The sequence below is a fragment of the Bombus huntii genome, chromosome 3 (genome assembly GCF_024542735.1).
Source record: "Bombus huntii isolate Logan2020A chromosome 3, iyBomHunt1.1, whole genome shotgun sequence".
Lineage (NCBI taxonomy): Eukaryota > Metazoa > Arthropoda > Insecta > Hymenoptera > Apidae > Bombus > Bombus huntii.
This window is the reverse complement of record NC_066240.1, coordinates 874,630-896,209: the sequence shown is the minus strand read 5'-3', so window position 1 is coordinate 896,209 and position 21,580 is coordinate 874,630. Positions and strand designations below refer to the sequence as shown.

Genomic DNA, 21,580 nt, shown 5'->3' with positions numbered 1-21,580 from the left:
ATAATCAGGTAAAAATTTTGCCGGCTAATCCAGATTCCTATAGAAAACTAACAGAGTTACTAAAAACCCTGAACGCAAATTTCCACACATATCAATTGAAACAGAAAAAACCTTTTCGTGTGGCACTTCTCAACATCCACCACTCAGCTATCTTAGATGAATTGAAGTTTGAACTCTTAAATCATGGCCACTAAAGTGGCCAACATTAGCAATATAAGACATAGTATTACAAAAAACCCGCTATCCTTATTCTTTATTGATTTAAAGCAAAAGCTAAATAATAAAGAAGTCTATAACATCAACCGTTTAATGAATTCTGTAGTAAAAATTGAACCACCTTTTATAAAAAAAGAGATAGTTCAATATAAAAGGTGCCAAAGGTACGGTCACACACAGAAATATTGTAACCACAATTACCGCTGCGTTAAATGTGTAGGTCTTCACTCCACAGATCAGTGCATTAAATCTTCAGAAACTCCTTCATCCTCTGTCAAGGAGAGCAACCTGTGAACTATAAAGGTTGCACAGCCTACAAGGCCTTGTACAAAAATAAGTACCCTAAACCCAGAATTAAGGACCTAACCAATAAAGTACTTATTCCACAAAAATTTACTACTCCTCCAACCTCCTATGCACAGATAGTTCAAGAAAATCAAAGCAGACCGAAAGTCTATAGTGATCATTCACAAAATAGTGTTTCCAGTTCACGAAACACGGATAAATTCAATAGGCTTGAAAAATTAATCGTGAAACAAACAGAGCAAATCAATAACTTACTATCATTGCTTACAATCATCGTGGACAAATTAACACACTCCGACGTAAAATGAAACCAATACGCATAGCTCTTTGGAATGCCAACGATCTAGCTCAGCATAAATATGAACTAGAACTCTTCTTAAAACAAGTCTTAAAACTCTTCTCCGATAAAAATTATCTGGAAATAAACGGTTATAACTTTTTATCATATTCAACATCCCAGTGGGAAGGCTCACGGCGGCACTGAAATTATCATCAAGACCAGCATAAAACACTATGAGCTCCCATCATTCCAGAAGGACTATCCCCAAGCTACAAATCTAGCGATAGAAGACTGGCATGGTCCAATCACCACGTCAGCAGTATACTGTCCTCCTAGACATTGTATTTCCAAAGAAGACTTCGATAACTTCCTCGAAGACTTGGGCAATAGATTCATAGCTGGAGGAGACTATAACGCTAAACATGCGTATTGGGGCAGCAGAATTACCACAGTAAGAGGCAAAAATTTTTTGAAATGCATAAACGCCAGCAGACTTAATTACCTCAGTACAAACGAACCCACTTATTGACCCACTGACACTAACAAACTACCTGATTTATTAGATTTTTTTATAACTTTTTCTTTTGCACGTGGAGAAATCCTCATGAACACTTCGCCGCTGCTAATAATCGGTAATAGCAGAGTAGTGTCAGACTCTTACCAACTAAAACTGCAGAATGACCATCCTACGCGTATGAACCTCTTATGAATTATCTTCTGTTGCACCTCCTTCCCACGTCCTCTTGTTCGAGCCAGTCCTAATAATTCTCTGACTGTTGAATTTGGCATTAGGGGGGGGGGGGACATTGCCCCTAGCGCTATCCCCCTTCTAGTCGTGGTTCGTTGGGACAGCGACGAAGCGGCTCTAGACCGCTTGACCGTCATTCCTCTCCATCGCGTTATCCTGCAGGGGTGAGAGTTTTTCTTTCTCTCCCTTTCTGCTCGCTCCTTTGCGAGCATAACTCGCTCGCAGAAGAGGTGGACAGCCTCATATTCCTGTGCCCGCTCAACATCGCTTCTACGATCATCGAGGGGGTCAATTTTTCGCCTATGACGTGCCCCAGGATGTAGCGGGACAATTCCCACGCTGGACAAAACTCCAGCGTGTGCTGCGCCGTGTTCCTGCCATCCCCGCAGTGGTGACAGATGTCCGTCGTCTCCCGTCCGATTTTCCTCAGGTACTCGCTGAACACGCCGTGTCCCGTGTGTACCTGGGTCATCCTGTAGGTGAGCGGAAGGCCACAGCGGCTTCTCCATGTCTCCTAGTTTGAGAGGACCGCCTCCGCGCCTCGATGTTCGCCTCCCTCGTTGATCAGCTGAGGTCGCCACTGGTCCCACGAGTCCTCCTCGGTGGTTCCTAGGTCCTGTGGGACCGCCTGCGCGGTCGAGTCCTCTCCCGGATCCTATACTCTCATGTGGGTATATCTTCTCTTGAGCGCCAGTGCTCGAAGCTTTCACGGGGGAGACGCGGACAGAACGGTCGCTGACGCGTGGGACACCGTTCGGTATCCCCTGACGATCCTGATGGCGGTTACCCTGTACAGCCTCCTGAGGAGCAAGGTACTGCGACGACTCGCCATCAGATCGTCCGCCCATACCGGGACCCCGTACATCACTTGGGGTTAGGACGCCCCCGCATATTTTTTTATAACTAAAAACATCTCGCCAAGATATGTTCAAATCAACTCTTCTGTGGAACTCTCTTCAGATCATTCACCCGTTATAGCAACAATTAACTCAACAATTATTGAAGATCAATCTAGTGACATTATTCATGACCAACTCACAAACTGGCAGTTCTTTAGGGAAGTCTTCAATCGTTCAACATTAGTCTTAATACCCCTAAAACAAATGAAGATATAGATGCAGCCACGGAATATTTAAACACCAGCATAATAAACGCGATCCGTTCTTCTACCCCTACTAAGAGTTTTGTTAATAAACATGAATGCCCCATTATTTAATAAAAAAAAACGTAGAAAAACGCAGACTTAGAAGAGCATGGCAAAGTCATAGAACACCTGACGACAAACGTAACCTAAATAATGCAACGAGAAAATTAACTAAAATCTTTAAAAATTATAAAAACGACTGTTTTCAAAAATATCTTACTTATCTGTCTCCCACAGCTGACTCCAACTACTCACTATGGAAGGCATCCAGGAAACTCACTCGTCCTCCGCAAATAATCCCTTCAATTCGCTATCCGCAAGGAGGATGGGCGCGTAGCCCTGTACAAAAAGCCAACTTGTTTGCGAGCCACTTAACTGATGTTTCCAAATCGTATTCCTTCACTATTGCAGCGGAAATAGCTGAATACTTGCACTCACTCTTCCAGATGCTTCCTCCTATTGAGCCTTTCTCATCTCTGGAAGTCTAATTAATCCATCGTCTAAATCCCAGGAAAGCATCGGGGCATGATCTGATAAATAATAAAGCTATTAAAGAGCTTACCATAAAAGGGATTGCACTCATCACTTCTATTTTTAATGCAATTCTTCGCCTTTAATACTATCCTAAATCTTGGAAAATATCATTAATTACTCTTATCCCTAAATCTGGAAAACCAATACGTGAAACTAGCTCTTATCGCCCAATTAGTCTTCTACCTTCTTTGTCCAAACTATTTGAGAAGATGCTAACGAAGCGACTCCTTCCACTCTTAGAGGATTTGAAAACAATGCCAAATCATCAATTTGGTTTTCGGAAGCAACGTTCTACGATAGAGCAAATTCATCGTTTAACTCATAAAATCAGTCAAGATTTAAAAAAGAAAAAATATTGCTGGTATTCCTGGACATTCAGTAGGCGTTCGGCAAAATGTAGTATGAAGGACTTTTGTTTAAACTAAAGAAAATCCTATCACACACCTAGTACTTCATCTTAAAATCATATCTAACCAATAGGCTATTTATGATTAAATACTTAGACGCTATAACCGCAACATTTCCAATAGAAGCTGGCATACCCCAAGGCAGTGTCCTCGCACCTCTGTTGTTCACCATCTACACTGCCAATTTACCAACTTTAACAGAGATAACCACAGCGACATTTGCTGATGATACAGCTTTATTGGCATCCCACTCAGACCCGATAATTGCCTCCTCAACTCTCCAGCAAAATCTCGACTCTATGGGGAAGTGGTTCCACAAATGATGCTTCAAAATAAATGAAAATAAATCCAGTCATACAACCTTCACGCTGCGAAAACAATCCTGCCCATAGGTGACCATAAATAATGTTCCAATTCCAAACAAAGATTCAGCCAGATATCTGGGCATGATTCTGGACAGAGGAATGACACAGAAACGACACATCTTAGATAAATCCAAGCAACTTAAATTAAAATTAAAAAAATTCTACTGGCTCATTGACAGACGTTCCAACTTAAGCGTACAGAGTGAAATAATGCAATATAAAGCCATATTAAAACCTGTTTGGAACTGTAGGATCCAACTACGTGGAACAGCGAGTAATTCTAACATAGAAATTCTTCAATGATTCCAATCAAAACTTCTAAGATCCTTAACACTAGGTTTACGGGACCCGTCAATTTGACGGATTTCGAACTTCGAAATGAAATATCTCAAAAACCACCAATTTCAACCATTTTACATCGTAAATTAATCATTTCATCTAAAGAATTTATACACAAAATTATTTTTTCCTAGGCTTTCTAATCTTTGAAATCTGTATGTAGTATACCTATCTCTATGGGATCCGTCAAATTGACGGGTAAACGAAAATACACATTTTTCTCTAAAAAATCGATTTATTCAAATTAAGTCTGAAAGGAACAATATTAGGCTTCACATTTAAATAAATTATTGATAAATAAAGTCTTTTTTTAAATTATCACTAAAAAAATAACAATAACATTAACGGTACAGGGTAAATATATCCATTGAGTACATTTTTTGCAAATATACTGAATGTTGTTCGTGCATTTTCCGCATACGATCTTTTTGCAATATATACAATAATTATTACTTCTATATTTTTTGCAATAACCCACTTGGCAACTTTTTCGCACTTCTGACTTTGAAGGTGACAGAAATGAAGCGTCTGATCTTTGGCAAATGTTCTCCTTGTTTTCTCCAGCTAATTCCTCGGCTAAACAAAATATGAATTCCTTTCTGAATAATTTCGGTCTGGTGCACTGTTTATATAATATCCACCCGTTTATCGCTGCCAAATCCAAAATATTGAAAAAGACTTGAAGGGGCCATCGGAAACTCCCTGCTTTCACACTATATTTGCGTGCCATTTGGTCAACGACGTCCACACCAAACTTTGTTTTATTGTAAAAAGCAATGGCTTCTGGAACACATTTATAATTATCTTCTATTCGTACATCTGTATGTTTGGTGCTTAGGAGGATTTTTACTTTAGGTTTACTTTTATACACAGTATAAGTGTGCAATTTTCTGATTTATATAAATCTGAGGAAAACAAAGTCATCTTGTCCTTTTTTTCCTTCGCTGGTTTTGCCAGTTCTCTTTTATTCGACCGGATGGTCCCAACCAAAGTTGTTTTTCGTGCTAGAAATTTTTTAGCTAGCGGGATGCTTGCAAAGAAATTGTCTGTCGTTATATTTCTGCCTCGTTGCAAATATGGTTCAGCTAATTTTAGTGTTACAAACTCGCTCAACGGTATTGAGCATCGAGTTTCATCTTTCCCCATATAAGGAAAACCATTCAAAATATACTTTGTTTGGACGTCAACTGCTAACCAAAATTTAATGCCAAATTTATGGGACTTATTCGACATATATTGTGTAAATCTGCACCGGGCTTTCGTTGGAAATAATTGCTCATCTATCGAAATATTTTCACATGGCTTATAACAAGCCTGGTTATTACTTATAAACCTGTTACATATTTCGGAAAATGCAAAATGGTCAAAATTAATGCTATGGTTTTTGAGATATTTCATTTCGCGAAATCCGTCAAATTGGCGGGTCCCGCAAACCTAGTGTTAATGTTATTGTTATTTTTTTTAGTGATAATTTAAAAAAAAGACTTTTTATTTATTAATAATTTATTTAAACCTGAAGCCTAATATTGTTCCTTTCAGACTTAATTTGAATAAATCGATTTTTTAAAGAAAAATATGTATTTTTGTTTACCCGTCAATTTGACCGGTACTCGTAGAGATAGGTATATACGAAACGCCCGTAAACCTAGTGTTAATAGATGCACCTCGGTATGTTACCAACGAAACAATACATCGCGATCTTAAGATATTTACAGTTAAAGAAGAAATATCCAAATTTAGTAATAGATATAACACAAGAATTAACAACCACCAAAACGCACTAGTTACTCAATTACTTGACACGACGGATCAGATCCGCAGGCTAAAAAGACATTACCCTCTAGATTTAAACATTGGATTCAGCTAAAATCAAACATACGATAATCACTTATTATTCACGTTATAGTACCACGCTAAAATAATTTACTTATAATTCTCAATGAGAATTGATTGTAAAATACATCCAAATAAAAAAAAGAAAAAAAATATTCAGATTTGGTAACCCGATGAGCGAATCCAGAGTTTTTGTATTCTCTGAACAAAAATAATTTTGTACAGCCTTATTGTAGGTGGGTATAATGTTCTGCTAAAAATCCAATTTTTTTTTTTGGTATAATGCGAATAGCATGTTTTTTCAATTGCTCATCAATTAAATCTATACATATTTGATCGTTTATCCGATCTGATATAGAATTTATATCTACATTATTGTTACTACTGTACGTACGTAAAATGTACGAATATATTTTCTTGTATAGATCTACGAGTATTCAGAAGTAAACAAAAATGTTGAGTGGGTACCATATTATAAATTGGCAGAAAATGTTTGTGAATTGCAATACATACTTTTTGAGTAAAGTATGAATAAAATGATAATTATAGTATACAAATATTGGTTGCGCATTTATTTTCTAGCAATTTAGGAATTATAGTAACTAATTTTTTCGATACGACGTTACCATGAAATTTTTATCTATATCTTTTCAGACAGCTTCATACAATGCTCCATTCTTCACAACCTGGTTTTGTACGAATTGGGAAATTCTTTACTTCCCAGTTTACTTCATTTGCCAATCTGCAAGAATCAAATGTAATACTCCATCTGAAATAATTGCAGAGAGTTTACGAGGTTTCCGCGACAAAGGATTTACCGGTGGTCGTTTTTTGATCAGATGTAGTCTTTTTTGTGGTCTCTGGGTAGTTACAAACTATATGTATATTTATTCGCTCAGGATACTACTAGCTACCGATGTAATGGCACTTTTCGCAACCAACGTATCTTGTGTATATTTGTTATCATGGGTGATCCTTCATGAGCAATTTGTTGGAGTAAGGGTTAGTAGATGTTTTCATAAACATTGTCTGCAATCTGTAACTATTAATTGTCTAATAAAACTAACACTGTTGATGAAATTGTTATGTGACAATTATGAATATTGCAGATAGTAGCAGTGATTTTATGCAATACTGGAATTGCACTTTTAGCGTACATGGATGGCATTACTGGAAGTCCAACGTTAGGTGGCGTTGTTCTGGCAACATCGGCAGCAGCTGGTTCGGCAGTTTACAAGGTAAAAGTTAATATTAAGAGATCGATAATTTTAGACAATATCAGTTACATCTAATTTATAATTTGACAATATACATTCTAAACAAACGCTGAAAATAATTCGGTGGAACATATGAGGAAGGAAATATAATGTTAAACTAGGTGCTGTTTAAGAAAGTCATAGGAGAAACAACATTTGGTCAAATGTCTTTATTCTTTTCTCTTATTGGGTTGTGTAATGCGGCGTTGTTATGGCCAATTTGTTTGGCTCTTTACTTTTCGGGAGCAGAAAGCATACACTGGGGACGATTGCCATGGACGGCATTACTTTCAGCAAGCATTTTACACTTAGGTTAGTATCTTTACTAATTTTAATCTTAAACTTCTATCCAGAATACACCACCAAATCAAGATATAGGTTTGATTATATGAATTCTTCGTATCATAATAAAATAAACCTTTTATGATTTTGCAACATAAATATTTTTACATACTTGCGAACATTTGTTTAAATTTCGCCACTGATTGAGCACTACATACAAGCAAGATACAGTGATTATACAGGGTATATCATGCAATTGGGGTGGGTTATATCTTGTATCTCGAATTTGGTAAGAGACAAAAACTGTTAAGGAGAAACTTAAATAGTATAGTAATATAGTATTAAATAGAATAAATAGTAATGATTTGTTACTTTCCCTTGGAGAATACAAAAGATCTGTTTTTTATATAATCGTTCTTATTCTATAGTTCTTTATCTATATTTAAACCAACCTATCTTATGTTATTGTAAATATATACAGGGTGATTGGTAACTGGTGGTACAAGCGGAAAGGGGGTGATTATACACGAAAAAAGTCGAAAATATAGAATAAAATTTTTTTGTTTAATTTTTTTAAAAATCTACAGTGAGATCCGTTATAACGAGACGTGATAAAATGCACGCGTACCGAGCGAAAATTCAAAGTCGATTTTCTCGAAAACAAAGCCTCGAACGAAAAATTTTTATTCTATATTTTCGACTTTTTTTTCGCGTAGCATCACCCCCTTTCGCTTGTACCACCAGTTACCAACCATCCTGTATACATTATGTTCGGCTACAGGTGTAAAACAATTTAAGGGGTGACTCTTGAAGCTACAATAAGATGAAAATCAAGAATAAAAAAATTGTGTTTTCAGCATTGTTTTTAGTTATTGACAATTAAAAATTAGCCGAAATATCCCTGTGTGCGAAAAAACCTCCTTACATAACTGAAAATAGGTCAGTCTAAGCACCGGTGTGCACAGGGATATGGGTAGCAATTTGCCTCGTGCAAGTTGTACAGAAAATTATGACATTTGAAGACGTGGACCATCCTGCACGACGTTTTCTAAGAAAAATAGTAGATTAAACATTATACCTGTCTACTCATTAAAATTCATTACAGCATATCGACAGCTATTTCATTAGTATTTCTTCTAATCCTTTGCTTCCAAAAATAATTAATAACTAACAGCCCATAAACAATGCTTATACAAATTTGGTACACGCAACGCGATCGTCCCGTCCGCAAAAATCATTTGCGTTTTATTAATATATTAGTATTTTTTGGATTATCTTTTATCCTTTATATCAAGCTTTTATATGTGATTCATTTACAAATAAGTGTAATTAATATGAGTTATTAATCGTTTTAAGTATGACCATTCAAGAAGATTTTGTAGTCAATGAAAATTTTGAAATACGTTTCACAGATCTAAATGTTCCAATTTAATTATTGTTAAAAATATGTTTAAGAAATTTGGCATTAACTGATTTGCGATTATCATAAGAAGTGTTTCACAGTAACTTTGAAAATGTCGATTCCAAAGTTGTAAATGTTCGAAAATGAAATGTTAAAAAAATAATAATATATTTCTAATAATATATTTCTTATATGTTTTAGAACCAAAGTACATGAAACGTTTATAACGACTCATACATATTTAAAAGTCTCTGTCTAAACAGTTATTTTCAGTCCTTCATATATGAATATTATAGATGAATATCTCTAAAAAACGTGCATTCTCGGTACTTAAACTCATGTTGATCACGGTATATAGCCTTATTTATAAGAAATACAATTTGCAAAAGCGCTGCAAGATACTGAACTTGCTTCATAGGGAAATTATTATAAATATAGATTCTTCGTTTCACTCATAATTGATGTAGTATGATTGTCTCTACGGTTTCGCAAAACTTAAAAAAAGCTCGTGTTCTATCTCGATTAAGTGATCACGAGTAATCTTATTTCGCGATCCTTTATTCAAAAATTATTATTCATACCTTTTTATGTAATAATTCGAAGAATTGGTATGTTTCCTAACATTGAGGTATTCTGGATATATCAGAAATAAGAGTTTGAGATAGATATTAAGGTTACATTTTGTTTTTATTCGATAGTTGCAAACATGCTTGGTAACTTCAGTATTGCTCTGACCTACGACCTGTTCATTACGCTAGGATTGATCACCGCTGTACCTGTATCTGCTGGTACGGTAAAAATGAGACATTAATTGAGCTAATATCTATAATTACTCAATAATTATATAATACTATGGTGTTACAGCATTGGATGTTCTTTTATACGGAGCCCATTTCATGGGGATGAAATTGGCAGGAATGATTTTTATAGCAGTCGGCTTCTTTCTCGTGATGTTTCCAGATAATTGGCCAGATTATATAACCAGGCTGCTTCGGTATGCACTTTAAATATATTTCTTAAACGTAATTTTATGGTATGTTTATTACTTCTAAGTGAATTTTTTTCTTAGTCTTTAGTTTTTGTAGATATTCTAAGCGTCCTATGTTTGCTACCTTCTTACATCCACGTGTGCGCACGTGTATGTGTATGTATAATATGTATACATACATACACGTATTTATATATTTCTTCTTTCCACTTTTGCAAGGATATTAAAATGTCATTTATCTTGTTTTGCACCATCATAGAGGCAGCGTGTAGTCTCACTGATGTAGGATATGCTTGATATATAAAAGTGGCCTATATAAATATCTATCTTTCTCTTATTCACTTCTGTATTTGAATCTTTTTAAAGCATATTAAAGTTCATATGTTTCTTTCTGGGAACAGCTTTTATGACAAAAATTCAAAGGCAATCTATTTTTTAATTATGTATGTAAATATATATTTGTACATAACATGAATATTATGCATAAAATTATCACGTGTAGTGCTTCTTCGCATCACATTGACTCTACCAATAATTTAAAGATATTTAGAAATATTTATAAATAATATATTTTCTACATCGAAATTTTCTATTACGTTACATCCTTAATGAAGATCACTTCTTATTCTTTTCTTAAAAATATATCGCAATACTATACTTGCGTACATATGCGTAGGTAAATTCGAAAGATTGATTCGATTAATCGAAATGGTTATATCGCTTAATCAAAATATCAATTGAACATTTGATAGTCCGTTCAATGGTTTTATATTTTTGCTGTGTAGATACAGATCTAAGCAAACTGTAGAATATTTTCTTTGCCATTTAGAGGTACAAACTTTTGTGTTTCATGAATTGATAAAAATAAAAAATAGTACTCATATTATTTTACAGGATGCCGGAAATATGCAACAGGTTTAAAGTATAATTAAATGAATATTTTTTTATATTTAAGAAATAAATCATGATTACATCAAACATCAAATATATTGTATTAGTCGTTATTTATGTAAGATGATATACTTACATGTAACAAGTTTCAAAGTCATTCATGCAATTAAGTAAAATATGCTGTCTCGTTCACGCAGTTTTTAAATATGTAAATACGAATTATAGAAATTATATAGTATTGTAGTTAGTATTTAGAATATGTTACCATATTAATCCTATCAAAAATTATTTAGAGGGCCGTTTCATTTGTTTCCAATTCAATGAAGAATTTATTAAGAATAGATTCTATTTTTAATGTGAACAATGATAAGTAATGAATAGCCACTAATACAGTAATTTAATAAAATTAAGATATACATACAACGATATATGATCTTCCAGAAAACAGTCATCTATTAACTAGTTGCAGACTAGTTAATAGTATTTTATTAATAGTATGTCGACGACTTTTCAATTCTATTGCCAAAAACACTTGAAAGTATAGACTATTTCCTTAAAACACGTTGACGCCGGCGCCCGAATTCACTGTCTGCTTCGTGGGGCGGCGCTGGGTCACTACCCATTTTGTGAAATACATGTGTGATCCATCGCCGACCCTCGGGACAGACACGTGTGACCCGCCGATGGCGCACGCCGGCGTCAACGAGTTAAAGAGATGAGTAACTAAACATTTAATCAATGAAAGTCAATAACATGTACCAGGTCACATTTTAGCAGCTATATTTTCGTACAAATCTATATTTTTTTGTCATTATGCAATATACATTAGACTATTGAGTTTGATATGTCAAAAACAAATAACATCTAGATTATATGAATTGTGAAAAATTGGCATATATAAAAGTTGTATGTGTGTGCTAATAAAAAAGACGGACGTATTTACTTGTCTTATAGAGGAGATGCTTAAACAATTTTAAAGTTAATTTACTTTTATATTTTTAAATGCAATGTTGTATTTTTTATGTTAAAATTTGGAAATATATGTACTGGGTATATCTTCTAAGATTAACTACCATTTTTTAGGCATTTCTGATAATTTGTCAATGAAATGTTTTAAACAAAAGTTAGTCAGTTTTCGATCCTCTCCAAAAAAATTTTCCCGATAAAAAGTCAAGATCATCTTGGCTTTCTTAAATGACACCACATATTTTCGACTTCCCACAGTTGTACCTGACGCCAAAACAAATTCAACGATTTGCTACACTAGGGTCCATGAAATGATCTTGAATTCTGAAATTTAAGTTTGATCATCATTAATATGGAAAATTATTTTATTTCGACCAAATTACGTATTTAAATACATATATGTACATACATATATTTGATGCTTGTATTATAGAAAAATTTAGCGGTTCTATAGATATATACAATGTGTTCGGCTACAGATGTAAAAAAGTTGCAAAAATTGTTTATATGTGGCATTATTTATTAATTACTTATGGAAGCAATGGTCTAAAGGAAACATTAATCCTCTTTACTTAAAAATTTCATAAGGCGGTTTTCGAAATGCTGTTATGAATTTTAATGAGTGGACAGGTATAATGTCTAATCTACGATTTTCCTTAGGAAACATCGTGCAAGATGCTTTACTTCTTCAAATGTTATAATCTTCTCTACGACTTGTATGAAATAAGTTGCTATCCATATATCGCACGAATTGAGGATCCCTGTACACACCGATGTTTGGACTGACCTATTTTCGGTCGTGTAAGATTTTCTCGCACACAGAGATATTTCGGCTAATTTTTAATTGTCAATAACTAAAAACAAAACTGAAAAAAACAATTTTTTTTATTCTTGATTTTCATCTTATTTTAGCTTCAAGAATCACTCCTTAAATTTGTTTGTTTTAAATTTGCACCTCTAGCCGAACACCCGTATGGGTTACACATAGGTTATAGGTTACATATAGCTGCGGGAAATAACATACTTGTAGTGTTCAGGAAAAATTCAAGGAAAATTTCAGGAAAAATCTCTTATTGGGTAAAGAGAGCTTAGAATTAGATCATTTAGAGAATAATAAAAAACAATGTTGCATTTTTTGTAAATCTTATGATATAACATTTATTTATATTATGGAATAATTTATTAGCTGTACACCAGTCCTTGAGCCTATATATATATGTAGGTCTTGTTGAATTAATAGAGTAGATATAAGATGGATTACCGGTGCTATGGAAGATCTCTAATTCATCAGCATAAAGAAGGTATTTACAAAATTATGAACTTCAGATATATCACTTATAAATAAATTAAATAGAAATGGGGCTAGATGGGAGCCCTGGAAAATACCAGAGTTAATCTTGATAATTCTAAAAAAGGAGTTATTAAATTTGACTATTTGAATCCTAGTCCTAATGAAGCTCCTAAATCGCGAGAGTAGATCCCCAAAGATGTCCAAGTACCTAAGTAATTGTACCTAATTAAGTAATTGTAATTTAGTTGTGAGAATTGAGTTGCTAGCGGTATTGAAAGCTTTACGAAAATCAGTATAAATCGGATCGACCTATGTGCCTTTATCTACATGATCAGCCAGCTACTGATAGTACTCCACCAAATTAGTTTTAATCGAACGTTTGTTAGTGTTCATATTGTTGATTGATAATTATATTTCTACAAAAATAATATAACTTATGGGTCGCCAATCTTTCCAAGATTTTAGACATGATTTTGAATGCTAATAGGTGTAAAATTTTTAACATAGGTAAGATTATCATTTTTAGGTATAGATTTAAATAATACATTTAAATAATTTCCATGTCTCAGGAAAAATTCCTAAAGATAGGGATTTATTGAAAATAATCCAACGAATCCTGGATATAATGAATTTGCAGCATTTAATAAGTAGAGAATGGCTATCCATCAGAACCTGAGTTACAATTAGTGTCAATATCATTCGTGCTATCAAATTTTGATCTTTTCTTCAGTTATTATTGATTTTATTACATTAACTTTCACATTAAGAAAATTGTGATCCGAATTAGACTAAATTATCACATTACTATTATATTATATTATATCATTTGTTGAATATGATCAACTCACACATAGATAATAGATATCAATATATGTGTCGGAGTCAGGTTGGCATTTTGGGGTGTTCGATGAACCTTTACTTACTCTACCGTCGCGGACGTAGCTAATATTTATCGGTACAAATGTGGGCTCTACAAGAGGCTATGAGTAATAGCGGCGATAGGATGGTCGAGATGATGGTGACAACGAATTCAGGTTCGATTGCGAATCCACGGTCCACGGGAGGACAAGTATCAACGTAATACTCGATTCGGGTAACTTCTCGATAACTCAATCAGCAATTCGTCCAACGATTAACTAACCAACTAACTGACTGCCCCTTGATCCAAAAGAAACTGCCCTTATATACTCCTGTCCCCACTTCTCGGGGCAATCTTTGTTTTTAAGGAGAGTCATATAATCATTTCATACCTCTGTCAGGTACACGTCCATCCCGTGACCGTGGCTACGTCTAGTGACCCGCTATGTCACTTCGAGCCCGAACCCATCGTCATAAAGTCAGATTGGAACATTAAAACTATTTCTTATTTTTATTACTTAAGTGTAGCTATAGTAAAAGTCTGGACTAGGGTATTGGGGTTTTTGCCCACATTCCGGAGGGGAAATCCCGATGTTCTTTCATCTCCGACATATGTATATTGGAATCCCTTTGTTCCAGAATAGAACCTCTTCATTTGAATTTGTAAAGAATTCGTATCTGTAACATACACAATTACACTTTATACTATTTTCTTTCTGATACTATATTATTCAGCATTATCTTTAATTTATATAACTAATCTACTTTTATATAAACAATAGCACCATCTTTGTGTACTCACGTTGACTACAAATTTAAAAATCCATAAAAATATATGAATTTATTCTATATTATGAACAATTCTTCTTCATGGAGCAAGATTAATCTTCATATTTTTTTTACACGTTTACTTATTGTTCGAAGAAAAAGCTGTTGACTCAAGATTATACCATTTTTGATATCTTTTCACTTGTTTTTAACCAATTATCAGTGTATATCCGTCAGAAACATAACAAAGTCTGTATCTTTTTCTTGAGAAGTAACACTACATAAACAAAAGTACATCAAACCAATAACTATTATTGCTATATCACGATCGCGACTTTATCTTCAAATTCATGAATCAATGAACTAGCTTGCACTTGTGAAGTTTTGTATAAATATATGTCGGATTAACACTGGGAGTAAGGTTGTGGGTGGCAGATGATCTTCGCGGGAATTAGCCATTGATGCGGTACAACACAGGTGTAGTTTATTGCAATAATGGGGTTGTTACAATCTTGACATTTAATCGCGAAGCTAGTGACAATGGCCTCAGGTTCGTTAACGAATCCACGGTCAACGGAATGACGAATGCGATGCGTTACACGTATCTCCACGTACAAGTAAACTTATCTGCAAGAACTCCAACCCCAAATCCAAGTGGAACTGCCCTTATATATTCTTGTCCCCACCTCTCGGGTAAGTCTTGGTTTTTAAGGAGATCCATATAATCATTCCATACCTCTGTCAGGTACCCTCCCGTGACCGTGGCTACGTCCAGTGATCCGCTATGTCACTTCGAGCCTAAACCCATCATCATGAAGCCAGATTGGAACATTAAAATTATTTCTTATTGTTATTCCCAATATTCCAGACGGGATGTCCCGATGTCCTTTCATCTCCGACATATACATATGTGTTGATGCCATCAAATACTAAATGCCATTAAATAGTATATTCTGAAAAAATAAAAATAAGATGGAATCTTTCTATATATGTACATTGTACATGTATGTTTTTTTATAGATCTATACAACTGTATTTTATTATTTCTTTTCTTATAATTAATCCCTATTTTTACTTATGAGGATTTTCGTCAATGGAGTTTTTAATTTTTTTGGAAGAATAGTGTACAGTACGTTATATGATTGAATTATCAATTCAAAACTCATTTAACTTGATTTTTTAAGATTTGTCCAAATTAGTTCTTCAGTATACTTAAACGTACGTGCTCTATATATACAGTATTATAATTTTATTGTCTTTGTCTTTTTCTAATGAAAAGTATAGAATGCAGAAAGCCATTTACCAAAAAGGATATTAAATTTATTCCATTCAATATGCCAATATTCCACAATGTATCACCGTAACCATATGTGAAAAGCATCTATTGTATTTATAAGCATATCTTGATTGTCTGCATAGGAATAATGAAAAAGTTCCATTCAATTTTGCATAAAATTTTATACGAACAGTTCAGGAAAGTGCTTTGTGGACAATATTTCCTTAACGTATTTTTGATAAAATTTATTAAAAAAACATGAACAAACATTTTACATTTGTTAAAGTTGAATATCCTGTTAAATGAAAAACAGAAGGATTAATTATTTTCATATCTGTTATAAATATATACAGGATGATTGGTAACTGGTGGTACAAGCGGAAAGGGGGTGATTCTACGCGAAAAAAGAAGTCGGAAATATAGAATACAAATTTTTCGTTCGAGGCTTTGTTTTCGAGAAAATCGACTTTGAATTTTTGCTCGGTACGCGTGCATTTTATCACGTCTCGTTATAACGGATCTCACTGTAAATCGTTGTCTCGTTGGAAAAATTAAAAAAAAAATTTTTTATTCTATATTTTCGACTTCTTTTTTCGCGTGGAATTACTCCCTTTCCGTTTGTACCACCAGTTACCAACCACCCTGTATAGAGGCTGATTAATAAATGTTTGTCAATACTCCATGGAGTAAATCTACACATGAAGATAAATACAAAATGTCTTATGAACATATGCCCTAAATACTTTAGATTTTGAAGTATGGATGTTTAAAGAAATTGTTCGAAGTATCCACCTCTTACCTCAACACATGCTGTTGCATGTCTTTTAATGTTTGAGTCCCAAACAGCACGATCGCGCTGTGTAGCTTTTGTGTCGAAAAGTCCCGGTACATTTGAACGACTGACGGTATTTTGTATTTCATTGTTATCTTCTCAATAATTTCTATTGAACAAAACATGAAATATTTATAAACTAATAGCACGCATATATAATAATATAGATGTATTTCATAAAAATAACAAATATGACGAGCGCTATTGCGCCGCTAGTTTCTCTTCGCAATCGATTAAGACAAACGCTATCGCGCTGTTCGGGATTTTTCGATCCTGTTTTTTCAAAGACTCCTGGAACTCAAACGGTTAATAATGAGTTTCGTAGTCATTCGAAAGAATACCAGATATTCTTCGAGTAGTTTCAAATCCATTTTGTATTTTTTCTTGCCGATCTTGTACATTGTTCACTTGCGTTGAATATACCATAGATTTTAAATGACCCCAAAAACAAAAACCTAAGTGGATTTAGATCATGGTAGTTATATAATGGATCTATCTTACTCTATCCATCGGTTTGCGAAGACGTTGTTAACACTTTCTTTAATTATTCGTAACTCGAAAACTCAGGACGTAAGACATATGTCCATAGGGACGTTTTTTACTTATTTTCCTGTGTTTCTACATTACCTTCTTGAAATATTGACATGCATTTATAAATCACTCTGTACATATACGAGTATATCTGTTCGTAGTATTAAAAAGGAGAAAGTGGTAATTAATTAGAAACCGTTTCTTTCCAACTATTCATATTTGATTTCGCATTTTCTCATTTCTTTTTCGTTCTCTCAGTTTATTACATGTCAAAATATCTTTAATATCATATCTTTTGCTTTCTGCCTCATTTATACTTTAATTTCTCAATTATCAGAAATAGCGATGATGAGAAAATAATATAAAAATATGAAAAAATAATGTAACTCCAAGTATATTTTTCACGATTACTTTTTGTTTACTTGTTCTACATATAAACATATTTCTTACTAAGAAAATTCACGAGAAATATTGATTCTACGTTCAAGCTTTTGAATTGCACTAAAAAATTGTTGACAACTTAAGAATATGAAAAATTTGTTGTTGGGTGTATTTAAAATATGTGTATAAATTTCAGAATCTTTATATATTTTTAAAGAATTTAATTATTACGAAAGAAACTTTAATTTTGTATTACGTTAAAATTGCCGACGCAGATTTCATCAATATGGTTTCCACTGATACAAATTCACCAACACCAGTCTTAATCGATGTATGCTTTCTATCAATTATACTTTATCAATAACGCATGACGATAAATAAGTTAAAGGTAAGTAAATAGAAACATTCGAAAAAAGCAAGAAGGATGAGAACAAATCTTTAATAAAATAAATTGAAACGTAATGCTATAATATTTATATAGAAATATAAAATATAGATATTCTTTTATTTGTACATATTTAAAAAATAAAGATACAGATTTTTAATTAGTTAGGTTTGGGTTCGGTTAGGTTGTGGTGAACTTAATAGAGATGGAGGGCGACAGCGGGCATAGCGATGTTGACTAGGGTGAAAATGGAGGGTGAGAGGAAGAAATAATCCAAGTAATAATCCAAGAGCACCGCAAGATCTGCTTTTACAAACGCAAATGGAGGGAGAGGCAGGATTGGCGGTGGTTGTTGAAGCACCAGCAAAACAGAAGGGAGATGGGTGATTAGTGTAAACAGCAAAGCAGTAACTATGGTTATGGATGGGAGCATAAAGGTGGATAAAATGGAAAGAAAGAGGAGGCTGTAATAGTAGGGAACATAAAAGGAGTGATTATAACGATTAGCTATTTTTCACCGATTACAAGGGTTCATGAGTTCAGCGAATATTGGAAGAAAGTGGTGGATTACATGAGGTGGTTTAAGGGAATAGGGATACGGATTGCTGAAGGCAATTTTTGCTCTTTACTGCTCATACCCATACATGGGGATGTGCGAGGTGACAGAAGGAAATGATAGAGAAGCCAATTAGCTCAGAAGACTGGATATGTCTGAATGAGGGTAAGGCATCTTGGCAGACGGCCAGCCTGCGTTCCCATAGGAGAGTTGTACCAACTAGGAGCTTGCCGGTTCCAAGTCTGGCTGAGAAAGGCGGAGAAGCCAAAATCCCAGATGCCATTGCCAAAACATTAGGATCCTTATAACCTAATGCAAAGACATTTACAAATTAATGTAAGGTCTTATATTACTTAACGTTGTCGGTTAAATATTATTATCAATCAAATTATTGTTGGTCAGAGCTATTGTTGGTCAGACCTAATGCAAAGACATTTACAAATTAATGTAAGGTCTTATATTACTTAACGTTGTCGGTTAAATATTATTATCAATCAAATTATTGTTGGTCAGAGCTATTGTCGATCAAGATTGGTGTTGATGAATCATGTCGGTGAAACCTTTGAAGAAACCTATGTCGGGGATTTTAACGTAATCCTTTAATTTTCATTGATATTCAATTGTAACAATATATATTTCGACATTTCTTTTCTTATTTTATTTCAACTTTTAATCTGTACATTTATACAGTCACAGTTTATTATTAATGCTATTTTCAATATGAATCAAAACATTTAATCACATAAGAAATACAACAAAATTGCTTGAGCTGCTTGTTGTGTTGTGTGTGAATCGACGTCAACACTTCATCACTCGCTTCCAAACAATCAGGATCCATTATATGCTGTTACAGAAATATAGTCCTCATGAGTCACAGTTCGAGGTAAGAAAATACATCGCCTTCGTTTTATGTTACTTACGTCGAAAATTCATCTGTTTATTTTATCTCAATGTCACAAGTTTACAATTTAGTAATATAAATCATAATTGCTGCACACTATCGACAATAAGTAAAATAATAAATTAATAATACCAGATTTATTGCTAAAATAGATGTTTCATTCAATTATAGTGTATAAATATTTATCTCTTCCGAAAACATTCGTGCTCCGATTTGGACCAAAACTTTTGAAATATGTAGGTTCCATTTAGATAAAAACAATGTTTAGGAGAAGAATGTTTGGCAACTCGAAGGTAAGACACCTTTTTAACATTTTTTTATTTTTCTTCTATAATATATATCGGCCTATATATCTATGTATGCACGATGGATGATGTTTACATTGCACGTTGGTTACATTGCTTATGGTTACTTTAGTTTGTAATTCAGGGTTAATTCGTCGGTAACGAATAGTGACAATAAGTACAAATGTATTTCGCAAATATCTCTAAAATGTTGCATCGAATTAATTTATTTTCTCTCGCCAAGAAATTGAGTAATCATTGAGTAACAGTCGAGTGGCTAAAGAAACATACAATTAATTCTAAATGAAAAATGGTGTGCAGACCATAAGAAAAAAATGATTTATGTCGAAATATGAGGAAGTTTCATGTTTATGTTTAGGAAAAATGGAAAAGTGTTTCAATTTACGAGACGCTAAAAATCCTCCTTTTAAACATTTTTTTTTACTTACGAAGAATCTACTTTCAAAATTTCCATCGTATCGGAGCATGGACATTTTCGGAAGTTTCGGCCTTATGTCTAACTAATGGAAAAGTTACAATCATTTAACCCTTTGGATTTCTGGATATTTTAAATTTACAGCACAATCTTTAGCGTTTTCAGATGAATTTTCTTTTCTAAGTGACAAGTAAAAAATATGAAAAAATGCATGCCTTGTTGCATGCCGTGACAGTTTTAATCTTTATGTTTGTGCGTGTGTGTGTATGTGTGTAAAACCAATTATTTTTTAAGGCATTTGCTTCTTTTAACTAAAAAGCATGCCGTGCACACTTGCTTCTGTATATATAGTAAATCTTAATGTTCACACTAATCCTAATGTATCATATATTTTATTAAACGTGTCCTTTGATAATAAAAGGTGATGTAAATAGATCAATTGCAAGTTCAATTTTTGTTTCGCGTATAACCAAAACAAAATTGTGCATCGTAAGTGCGCTGTAAATTGATACCATTCTGCAATATTTTCCGACACTATACAAATTTTAATGTTCATTGTACGCCAATCAATATTTTATCATGACAATGAATACTTTAATCGACGCAGAAATTCTAAGGATATAAATTGCACTGAAAATCTATCAATGTTGCGATCATTTGTCCTATATTATACGTACAGTATCTTTTTGCCATTAATGAATGTGTCAACAATTCGTACAAATGTTTGTGCATATTTATAATTACGTAATTGTGATGTAATTAGCGGAAATACATCGAGTAACATTAGAAATAAACAAAGCATACAGTATTTTACGTATAATTAGCACGTGATTGTGATTCAAAAGTATGCGAGAAATATAGAAAAGAATAAATATTAAAATAAAATAAGTATTAGAGAAAAGTTCGAATTTCTGCGACGACAATTAATTTCAACCCGTACAGTGGTAAATCATGGAAAAGAGCAAAGAGTCAGGTAGCTTAACGAACGCGTATAGTTTGATCTAATGATACGTACGAGTTGAATAGAAAATAAGAAAATGCCGCTACGTCAGAGAAATACCAAGGCAAAGGCCAAATGCTGTCGAAAGAAGTCGTGTACAGGTCCTTGCAGGAAATAATGAAAA

At 33.8% G+C, this 21,580-nt stretch overlaps 1 protein-coding gene across 5 annotated transcripts in view; it reads left to right on the top strand.

Moving 5' to 3' along the window:
* LOC126864187 (putative thiamine transporter SLC35F3) overlaps nucleotides 1-21,580 on the top strand; it is a 56,163-nt gene that overhangs the window by 20,686 nt on the left and 13,897 nt on the right. For 3 of the 5 annotated variants that reach the window (XM_050615236.1, XM_050615238.1, XM_050615239.1), the window contains exons 5-9: nucleotides 6,827-7,174; nucleotides 7,282-7,410; nucleotides 7,551-7,740; nucleotides 9,811-9,900; nucleotides 9,977-10,106. In XM_050615236.1, coding sequence (XP_050471193.1) covers nucleotides 6,827-7,174; nucleotides 7,282-7,410; nucleotides 7,551-7,740; nucleotides 9,811-9,900; nucleotides 9,977-10,106 — 887 coding nt within the window. Of the gene's footprint in view, nucleotides 1-6,826; nucleotides 7,175-7,281; nucleotides 7,411-7,550; nucleotides 7,741-9,810; nucleotides 9,901-9,976; nucleotides 10,107-10,994; nucleotides 11,181-19,688; nucleotides 19,719-21,580 lie in introns of those variants that run through there. The other 2 variants (XM_050615237.1, XM_050615240.1) reach the window with 2 other exon arrangements.